The sequence below is a fragment of the Curcuma longa genome, chromosome 2, assembly GCF_044706935.1.
Source record: "Curcuma longa cultivar G26 ecotype Majalengka, Jawa Barat chromosome 2, ITB_CL_G26_1.1, whole genome shotgun sequence".
NCBI lineage: Eukaryota > Viridiplantae > Streptophyta > Magnoliopsida > Zingiberales > Zingiberaceae > Curcuma > Curcuma longa.
The window spans coordinates 12,787,483-12,798,599 of record NC_133862.1 but is presented as its reverse complement, the minus strand read 5'-3'; the positions used below and the strand labels follow the sequence as shown (position 1 = coordinate 12,798,599).

Sequence of the window (11,117 nt, the reverse complement as noted above, 5' to 3'; positions counted from 1 at the left end):
CGAAGGAATATATACTTCGAAGAAAAAAATTCTTTATGGTTAATACTCATTATTAAAATACTTTAATTTCATCAATTTCATTCATCAGTTGGGATCTTTGTCTTAATAGACTCTTGTAATAAATTTGTGATAGAAATCTGGACCGTTCGAATTTAAAATCAACAGCCGATCGCTAAACTCCTAAACTCTAAACCTTAAACCTTAAACCATAAATCCTAAATCCTAAAGCAAATCACTCATTCAATCTACGGCATGAATTTAATCTTAACCTTAAAATTGAACGGTGCAAATTCCCGTCACAAATTTGTGACGAGAGTCTATTGTGACAAACAGCTTTTTTTTCATTCATTCAAAATATATATATATAATATTTAAAAAAAGTAATTTCGGTCGATTTTTGTAGGTTTTGGGATTATTTTTAATCACGCTAATTATTTTAAACCTTTGGTCTTAATTCAATCAGACTTCTAATTGTTTTTTTTTACCATCTATATCTTCAAGACTTAATTAATCCTGAAAGTGAAAGTTAATGTTGTCAAATGGATCAATCTATGATGAAACTGAACAGATTGATTCGTCAAAAAACCATCATATAATAGGATGGAGCGAGCTGACCTATCATCTTGATGGATTGAAAAATCTCCAATTCAATCTAAAATGAATTACGAGTTAAACAAGTCAATCATAAAAAATATATATATATATAAGATTTTTTTCTCAATCTGCAGATCAATCTAAAAAGTCCAAAGGCTATTGAATTTTTTATTTTAATTTTAATTTTTTTTCTCAATCTGTGACCAACTAAGCCCACAATAAGTCACGTAGAGTTGTGGACTTATGTTGGTTGGCTCCGCCTAAACCCCTTTGAATATGTTTTAAAATAAGTTGATACAATTTTAACTTAATTTATTTAAATTATTTGACGGATAGACTAATACGATGAATCTCTAAATTGATGACTTTGATGGTCTTCCTCTAATTCACCCAACGACTAAATTTAAAAGTATGATCGATTTCTCATCCAATAATAAACGTTCTAAAATTTTCAATCCATTAAAAAATATATATATTATAATTAAAATTAAAATCATATGTACTTGATTACTCTACTGATCATTTGACCATGATCATGTCCAAGTGGTTTCGGAGATATAATTAAGTTGATTACGATAGAACAGACTTACCGAAGAGGATAAGAATTTGAATCTTGATGAAGTCAAGATAATATCTTTTTCGTCGTGATCAATTGTAATTTTTTAATTTATTTTTTTATAAATGATCATCCGATTAATCGTATAGGACTGTTCGGATGATAAATTTTATTATTTTATTTTATTTTATTTTATTTTTTCCAGAAGAGCAATCATGCCCAAGTGGCCATCGGCGTCGACTTGCAATTTAGCACGATAAAAATAATGCTATTTTGGACAATATCTTCTCGACCACATCCAGCAAATTCCTTAATTACATGACAAGTGTCCCCGGCACCCATTCCGCAGTGCCAAATCCGCCACGTGCTCAATTATTCAGATGGAATCGAGCCGAATCACAAATCTCTCAACGCGTGTAATCTCTCATGTCGGCCGACGGATCTCCTCCTGGACCTCACCACCCATGTTTGCTTGTGTGCGTGTGAGCCACGTGCTGAGATCGACGGCGAGCGGTCGGTTCGGTGAAGTTTACAAAATTTATCCGGTCGAATTCCGGTCCAAATCAAGCATAATTCCAGTATGGGTCTGTGGGACCCCAGCTGGGATCGCGACGTACGTCTCTCTCCAGCAACTCGACCGGTTTTTGTGGCGGCCGGGTCGAACAATCGGGTTCGAGCGGCTCAGTTGGCTCCTCCCTCAGGGACGCCCTTCCCTTCCGCCCCAAACGTCAACCTCGACCACCATGGCCCGGCCCGCTTGGACCGCCGGTTGACACGGACCGGTTGACTGATCCATTCGAGGAAGGAAGGAAGGAAGGAAGGAAGGAAGGAAGGTGCGTGCTGGGACCTCATGACTGAGTTGTGTACGCTTGACGAACACCTTCACTGAGGTTTGAAAGGTCAGACACGGTCAACCATAAAGAAGAGATTAAAGATGGAGAAAAAGACAACGAAGAAATCAAACAGTAAAATAGAAAGAATAATGGAAGTTAATGATTGATGGAGAGTTTTATGTGCAAGCAAAAGCTAGTTGATGTCAGTTGAGATGATGCTTCCCCCAGATAACTTCTTCCTTCCTCTCTTCTCCATTATATTGATTGGAAGCAACGTGTTCCAGTCAAGTTAACTGAGCCGTCGTCCACCGCCGCTTCGATGGCGTCCTCCTCCTCGCAGGCCAAGAACCTCCGCGGCGGCCAAGAAGGGACGGCGGCGCGCGTTCGTCGCGCGGCCTCGTTCCACCACGGGAGCGCCGCGGCGCCGGAGCACCGCCAGATGCGGCGGCCCAAAACGCAGCCAGAGCTTCTCGTCCTCCGCGGCGGCGCCTCCGCCGCGTCGCCGTCGTCGTCCTCCCCGCGGCGCGTGCCGGCGAAGGTGCTGGTGAACGTGGCGGTGCAGCGGAGCCTGGGCCCCGTGCAGGTGGTGGCGTCCACCGACTGGACCGTCGGTGAGCTGGCGGCCGCGGCGCTGGGGCGGTACGTCAGGGAGGGCAGGCGGCCGCAGCTGCCGGCCGCCGGCGACCCCTCGGCTTTCGAACTCCATTACTCCCAGTTCAGCCTCGAATGTAAGCAAACTCAAACACATCGACCGATCGATCGATCGATCAAAAAACCCTCTCACGTATATCGCCAACTTTCAATTCTCAGGTCTGGATCCCGAGGAAAAGCTGATCAATTTGGGATCGAGGAACTTCTTCCTGTGTCTCAAGCTTGATCTTGTTTCCGGAACCATGGGATCAAACTCCTCATCTGCGACGGCGGGTTCCTGCTCGAAGCAAGCGGAGAAGGCGACCAAGATCTCCTGGTTAAGTTTCATAGATTGCTTGCTATGATTACCAAGATTCGTTATCGTACGGACAATTTGTTAGCCTGTCACGCCGTGTATTCTGTGCATGTATATGGTCCATATATAGGTCAGGTCGAGTAAGATTTTTTTGCAGTTTATGGTAATAAATCACGTGTTTCTTAAGCTTCCCATACATGTATGAACTTGATGCTATGTAATTTTCTGTTATGATCTAAGAAGTAATCTATATGTTACGTAAGAGAGAAGAGAATTAAATCATTATTACAAGGGGAATGGCTTGATCTTAATCCATATATACATTTTCTATTTCACAAGATTCAGAATAATCTTCGACATCAACATTAGCAGTTACCACGAAATCCAGTAGATTACAGAGACCTACCACCAAAGGAAATCCATGCAAGTTTCCTCAAGCTTCCACATGCAACACAAGGAAACAACAACAATGACGGTAAAGAAGAAAATACAATCCAAAGCAGAACATTTGGGAGTAACAATATTCTCAGTAATGAGTGACTGCTGAGCTCGAGCTTTCCCTAACCTAACTAACATCTGAGAAATAAGCCACTTAGATCATGTTAAAGTAGTGTGATTTGTCAAAGTGCCTCAGCCTTAGCTTATTCTCCATGCAGACGTATGTTAATGTCAGGGGAAGGCTTGTGCTCTGGAGACTGCAGACCATGCCAGCTTGTCGGACGGAGAGTGGTGCTCGGTGTAGGGTCGGACATTCTATTCTCGGCGAATGGTTGTTTGGGTAAGGCTGAGGTGGGGGTGTCACAGTCATCATCAGGGTTGGCCTGAGAAGTAGGCCTTGCAGCTGTTGACTGGCTGGGTTTTGCTTGTTGATTCTTGAAAGCATTTGGCTTGAAGCTTCCAACAATCATCTGGAAATGAATCATCAAAGAGATCAGTTTTGGATTGCAAAGTTTCTGCACAAAATACTATTTCTACAATAATTCTGTTCATGCGCCTCCAAATTAGTTTGACGGAATAGCCTAACCAAATCACTCATGAAATTTATGCATAGCATTGTGCCAAAAAAAAAAAAAAAAAAAAATCATGTATCAATTTTAAATTTGAGGTATAGGCCATCCTACGATTTGTGAATACTAACCCAAGAAAATAAAGGTGATCAATGCATGCATACACTATAAGATTTCTAGGAGCAAATTTACAACATCTTACTTTCCACTAGGAATATGTATGTCTTAGTTTATCAAAGGCACAAATAATAATTACAGGTATTGAGAAATGAAATGGCTAAGAAAGATTGAATGAGTAATAATCCTATCTGAATTAGTATTCCACATTCATTTTGCCACTACAGTTTACACGAGTAGCTATGTTCTCCAAATTCATCATCAGAATACTTGCTTAGCGTTTCTTCCAAATGCATGATGAGTTTATACCCAATGTTAATATATTCTATCTCAACATCATTAAAATTTTAAAAATGTGCTATAAGTAAAGGTCACAGTTTATCTATTATTTCTTTGCTACTCATTGCATCTTGATTCATTCGGTTTCTTTCATGTCAGGAATCAGTATTTGTGCCATGGAAGGATGTTATGCCCAATTTATTTAAAATCTGCTGTACCATTGCAGCTGTGGGATCTATACAGCAATGGCTGATGGTTCCCTCCCCTCCCTGTGATTCTGAGTGGAGAGGAACCTTTCTTCCCTGCCAGAATTGTCTTACTTCTCTTCAGTGCAACCAGCAACTGTGTCATGCTAACCGCTTCACGGCAGCAGTAATAGAAGGATTTTTCTAGTGTGCTTTGTGCAGTGAGCATCATCTTCTAAGAGGGGAATTCGAAGGCAAGGGTTGAGGTTGAATGCTCCTTTTGTTTTCAATGAATAATTCCCTCATACTCATCACATTATTGTGCATCAAGTCAATCTTGTTTGCAAGCTTCATCAAGGAGGTAGGATCCTCTCATTTGCTTCAAGGGAGATTCTATCAGGTTAGAGGATTCACCAAGGATGGTTTATTGATGAGCAGAGTCAAACCAAAAGAGAATATTGGTTGCGTAGCTATCACCATGAGGAAGTTTCCACCATCGAATTCTAAAGTGAAACATGATAATTCCTCAAACCTCTACCATCATCGATCAACTTGTTGAGCGAGATGTCTTTGTTGAATCTAAGGGATAGACGTGCTTGTATGCAAAGGAGGGAAATGAAAGATAAAGAGAGGAGTTTGAGTTGTAACCTATGGAGTGAGACAATTATCCCCTTTTGGCATGAAGATTTGAGGTTGTGTTAACCTTGACTTTGAGCACTAGAAGGCCATGGTTGAATTCCTAAGTCGATAAGGATTTGCTCTTGTCTTTAGAAGCTCCTTAAAATAAAATTGTTTCCTAATAAACTTTTGGATTCCTTATTCATACATCTTGCACTCATTTATCATGCTTAGGCATTCCATTTAGTGTTGGTATCAAAGCATGATTTGAGACTTGAATGGTTAGAGACTATTTATCATGATTCAAAGAGTTCTATTATCTTGTTTTTATCAAGGAAACCTTAATAAAGTGTATCGCTACATTCACTGCTTTGAGACACTATTGGTAATAGACTTCAAATTTCGCATAACTTTTTGAGTTCTTCTAGCATTACTTCTTTTTAACTATATGATTTCCTTGCAAAAACATGATTTAGAATCCCCATCATAATTTAATCAATCTTCGACTCGATTTGTTTTGAGTGTTGTCCTATGGATTAAGCTATTTTTAAAGGATATTCTTTAAAAAGATTAGCTCATTCCTAGCATAAATATGCATTTCTTTTATCATGATAATAAAAACTACTATAGCAATTGCCCAAGTGGAAAAATGTTAGAAATTTATCGGTTGATAATAGTTGATTTATCTTTGATTTAAATTAAAATCAAAGTTAATTGCTTTAACCCATTCTAGATAAGTTTAATGATGTTGGGATGGTTAAAATCACCATGAATTGATATCTCACCATTCGAAGACCCATAAAGCCCTATTAAGTGGTCTTATGGAGTCAAAAGCTGGTCCACCTCGTGGGTAATAATTTCACTTGTTTATCAAATGCTGGAAATATGCGAGCAACCTGAACCAAGTGAATTTGGAAGGCTTTCTTGTGTTTCTTTAGCTAAGGCATTCTAATCTCGTAAGAGAATTTCTTGGGCAGAAAGAAAGAAGAGTGAAGACTACTCTTGGGTATCTCCTTGGCTTAAAAGGGAATTACGTTATTACGGACCCAGCATTGGTGGGAGTTTCGTGCACCAGACTGCTCTTATTGTAGAATTATGGGTGTTCCAAGGATTAAAATCTCAAGTCGTTTCGCTCGATACTAATGAAATTTCTCGTTTCGCTAGTAGACCGGCACCAACGGTTCCTGTTGAGACGTTGTCCAGAGGCATTGCCCGGGTCCAGCGACGCCTTCAGAGACGTTGCGTGGGTCCGACAACGCCACTGAAGGCGTTGCGCGGGCTTGGCGACGCCACCGGAGGAGTTGCGCGAGTTTGGCGACACCACCATAGGCGTCGTATGGGTCGCGCATGCCCCGGTCGCATGAAAACAGTGGTCGGATTTTTTTTTTTAACTTAGGTTTTAATAATAACTTAGGTTAATAATTTTAATAAACTCCTAGCTATAGTTGGGATAATTTAAGTAAACTTAATTAAAACCTCATAAAATTATCCTATTATTTTTTAAAAATATTTTTTTATTTTTTACATTAAATTTTTTATTTTTAGTTAATATATTTTAAAAATATCGAAACTATACCGACACGACATAATACGGTACCAAAACTGTATCGTTCCAGTTCGGGACCGAAACCTCAGCACGACTTGATATTTTAAACCTTGATTATTGTATTGGTTTCTACCTAGCTCTTGGTTTCCAATCTCATCGAGTTAGGTGATCGTAACATTTTGGCTTTCTATCAAAACATAATTGTTAAAGTTACACCCCTTGTACTATTTCAGTTTGTTGAATAGCGGAATCTTCTTCCCCTCCCATAGATGTAGCCACATATTATGGTGAACCATGTAAACCTCTTATGATTCTAGTGGCTTGATCTTTATTTTTTATCTTCTTATCAATTTGAACCAAATCTTGAGTTTTCTTTTCATGATTTGTCGCTTGAAAAAAAATTCTACTTATAAATTTTCCTCATCAATTGAATCATATTTTGGTCGAGACACACTTGAACATTTAGGGATGTTATGGATGGGTCACATAGGCTTATTTTGTCCAAAATTAATTCTTATAAGGAAATCAACAAGGGATCTAAATATAAAAGAAAAGGCTCATAAATTCTCTCTTGCCCTAAGTTCATGTCTCATCGAGAAGCTTTGCAAAGCGAGAGAGGAGGTCTTCAATTACTATATGCTTCCCAATTTTATCATGATATATTCCAAATTCTACACATGAGAATATGAAATCCTATAAAAATTAGCAAAGACTTGGTTCCTCAAAAAAGAACTAGCAAAGAATGTATAGTTCAACTGCCATGCACAATGTGCGAAATGACCTCTGAAAATTTTTGCAAGCCTACAATATTTGAAGGTATCAGGCTGGAATATCGATTGTTTCATAGATGTTTGATAAGATTTTTGAAGGCTAATAATGTAATCATTCATATCAGTATCGATAGTAAAACAAAGGCCAGCATTATTTAGCTTAGAAAGAAATGCTTGAGACAACCTTTTAGTGAAGTGGAATTGATGCAAATGCTAAACTGCAGATTTTATGATGATGGTTGTATACGATAACAGTTATACAGTAAGCATAACAAGAGCTACATATCTGCAATACTCCGACCAACATTTATTATTATACCATCTATTCAATTTTCGGTATACCAAACAAATTAGATTAGTAACTAATTGTGTATGCCACAATGCAATGAGAAAGATATTGCTTACTTGAATTGGGCTAGCAGCGAGCAACAAACCAGCAACTCCTCCGCCAATAACTCGGCCATCAGGCCCTGCAAGTGATACATTTATCGAACCAGTTCTACTTCGAGCTCCCCCAATAGCAGCGTTTGAGAATGACCCAGACAGAGAAAGAATCTCAAATCGACCCTGCATATTTGTATAGTTCAGAACAAACACAAAACCTGATTTAACGTAAATAAATTAGAAGATAGAACATTGAGTGTATCAAGTTAGCTTAGTGCCATAGTTAGCAGCAAAAAAAATGACTTTCTGATGTTACATCGATTTGTTTATATAGTTTTGTAACAAAAGAAAGCTCATAGAAATTCAAACTAGAAAGGAAGATCTAAGGCACTTCCAATTTGCTGAGCCCATCGAAATATGATGATCCCTTTGCATGGATATCTAAATCTGAATTCACTATTCTTCTAAGCTGAATTCTTAGATCACAAGGAGTTTCAAACGGAAACTAAATTCGTAAACCATCAAATGTACACCCCAAAACAAGTCACTTCAGGCAAATACTTGGACTCTTTATCTATGAATCCTCATTTGTATATCAAATGCTGACACTCTGAGAACGACACTCGAGTAAACACTCAATAATCCAGTTGTTCACATGTTGAATATACTCAAGCTGCTGTAACATATCAATCAAATAACGGGACCTTAACTTTTCAATCACAATGGGACGATAGGACAACATCGTAACCAGTAGGATATTCTACCATTTTATACTTATGCTCCAAGGGTGTACAATCTCGTTTTCGTCAAACCCTTGATACTGTAAACAAAGAATAATACTTTTTTCCTACAAAAACCCAATGTCAAATCACAACCAATTAGCCTTAACACCCATCCAGCTGACCAGAATGATTACTTCCAAACAGCTTGTGGAGTTAGTTTTTATGAAGTATATGAATTACAGTCACCACTGTATAGTGAGTACAGTATCGAACTATCTGTTGCTCATGGCGAGCAGGTAATGCTTAGACTTGTTAGAGTAAAGAGTCCATTCGAGGGCATATCTCTGTCTATGAACAAAGCAAACAGCAATAACCAAATCACCAGAGGCAAAGTTAAACTGGCCGATCGCGAATAGTCCTTCTAAAAACATAGTCTATCTGTTAACCAATCTTGTCTCCAGAATGATTTGAATGAACTGAACACTCAAGCAAGATAGTCAACTGGATAACCAAAATCTATGAAGGCAAACCTAAAAAGATGCAGAAACCAAATCATACCTCATAAGTAAAGGTACCCCCAGAAGAACCCTGCTGGTGCAAGGTAGCATTGGAGACAGCTCCATTTGCAGAGAGTATGCAGGTAGCCCGCGGACCCTTCTCTGAGAAGGAACGAATTCTCGCAATGACGTCCTACAATTAGATGATCCATCATGCACAACACCATTAGCCTAGCACAAAGAGAAGCTGGGAGAAAGCAAGATAAAGGCCAAGATAAAATGGGCATGTATCACCTCCCCTGTGGCAATGGTCAGAACATGGGGTGTAAAGCCCCCTCCGGCCGAGAAAGTGAAGCATTCTCCTTCAAAACCACCAAAATGGAAGCAAATTTGAGATTGGAAAGTCAAGGAAACAAGTAGCATTGGAAAAATATCATGGTTTTTTTTTTTTCCTATTTAGCTTCCTAATTTCATCATGAGAAAAAAGTACTCTCCTTCATCGTTTGGGGGTTTTGGTTGTTACCGAGAGCCGCAAGGAGTTGGCGGTTGCCGGAGCCGCGTGGCCGCCCTCTACCTCGTTTGGCTTCGGAGGCACCAGAACCGGGGGAGAAAGGGGAGGCGGAGCCAGCGGTGGGGGACGGCACCAGGGCGAGGCCGTCAGGGACGTATTTTCTAGGCCTTCCCCTCTTCTTCACCGCCGCGAAGTCTCCATCGCTGACTTCTACCCCGTCGCCGCTTCCGACCACTCCAGTCGTAAAGCCAGTCCCTTCGGTGGGTTCGCCCCCGCCGGAAGGTGGCGCCGCCGGTGGAACTCCCCATCCTCCTCCTGTTTTCCCACTTCCTCCTCCTTCGCACCTCGACGACACAATGCCCTCCCTACCTTCCATGCAAAGCACGCAACAGAGTGCTCTTCTTCTTGCCTCACTGCGTCTCTCCTACTTCTCCCACAAATCGCCACTGCTCTATCTCCTTGAGGCTTGAAAGCGACTGCAGCCAAGGCTGCGACTTTGAGGCTCGAGCATCGAAGACTCCGAGGAATTGCGCAGCAAAAATACTTCCAAAATTGGGAAGCGAGCAGAGATGTTGGTGCAGAGAAATCCTGAAGGGAAGTTGGCAGATTTATGGATGGCAACTGGCAACAACCGAAATAAATCTTTAATTCGCCATTCAATTAAATTGAATTGAGGCGATTATTAACTGCATGCTTGGGTTAAAACAGGAAACGAAATTATGGCATGCATTAAACCAGAGAAATTAAACAAAAATGCAGCGCAGCGCATGAATCCTTTCCCAAAAAGGAAAGACGATTCGATCAAGGTCCAGTCCGGTCAAAGCCGTGCTTCGTCGCCAGAAGGCAAAGCTCGCCGGGCGCGAGAAGGGAGAAGGAGGAGGCGAGAGAGGGAGGCTAAGGAGCCCACTGTCGTCTTGCGTGGGACCTTTCCGTCTCACCTGACACGGTAGAGGCGAGGCGAGGTGGGCGAGACTACCAAAGGCGAGGGATTGATGATGGCGGCGACGGGGAGCAGCGCGAGCTGTCGCTGTGTCGCCGTTGGCTCGCGTCGCTGTGCATGCTTCCCCGCCGGCGGACGGGCACGGGGACGAAGCGAACTCTGCACGGTGATACGCACGTGACAGTCAAAATTAAAGAAAATTGAAAATTTTAATATTATTAATTTATAAAAAAATAATTTAAAATTTTATGGTTACAAAATAAATTTAATATGTTGATAAATAAGTTACGACATTAAAAGTTGAAGCATTTTTTTCTAAAAAATAAAATTTTAATATAATAATTTTCTTCACATATAATCATGTGATCCTAATTTTATTTTATATTTAGTAGTTTTAGATAAAAACTGATATTCTTAAAAATGTAAAGAAAATGAAGCATCTTTCTGAGGTGGGGCCCACGGGAGGAACCGAAACCGCCGGTCGCCGCCGCTAGTTTTAATTTACGCCTGGGAGAACATTTCACCTTTTCCATAAATCCAAAAAGAGCCCCAGATTCGCGCCACCCCGGTCAACAGAGGCCAACAAACGCGGGGCCCACTCGGGCTCCACCA

General features: G+C 40.6%; 2 protein-coding genes across 3 annotated transcripts; one reads left to right on the top strand and one right to left on the bottom strand.

The window, feature by feature from the left end:
- The first annotated feature begins 2,191 nt into the window (after positions 1 to 2,191).
- Positions 2,192 to 3,211, top strand: LOC141821406 (uncharacterized protein At4g22758-like). Its single transcript, XM_074708838.1, has 2 exons — positions 2,192 to 2,711; positions 2,794 to 3,211. The coding sequence occupies exons 1-2, from the start codon at positions 2,303 to 2,305 to the stop codon at positions 2,976 to 2,978; spliced, it is 594 nt and encodes a 197-aa protein (XP_074564939.1). The 5' UTR covers positions 2,192 to 2,302; the 3' UTR covers positions 2,979 to 3,211.
- A 44-nt stretch (positions 3,212 to 3,255) lies between these two features.
- LOC141821404 (AT-hook motif nuclear-localized protein 1-like) lies at positions 3,256 to 10,652 on the bottom strand. 2 transcript variants are annotated; one of them, XM_074708837.1, is made up of 6 exons: positions 10,504 to 10,652; positions 9,578 to 10,186; positions 9,349 to 9,416; positions 9,116 to 9,247; positions 7,857 to 8,018; positions 3,256 to 3,837 (listed from the first exon to the last, which is right to left on the bottom strand). In XM_074708837.1, exons 2-6 carry the CDS (start codon positions 9,939 to 9,941, stop codon positions 3,571 to 3,573), a joined length of 993 nt encoding a protein of 330 aa, XP_074564938.1. In that variant the 5' UTR covers positions 9,942 to 10,186; positions 10,504 to 10,652; the 3' UTR covers positions 3,256 to 3,570. The 2 variants fall into 2 exon arrangements, with proteins under 2 accessions (XP_074564938.1, XP_074564937.1); XM_074708836.1 differs by having other exon boundaries at positions 9,578 to 10,153.
- Between the last annotated feature and the right edge of the window lie 465 nt (positions 10,653 to 11,117).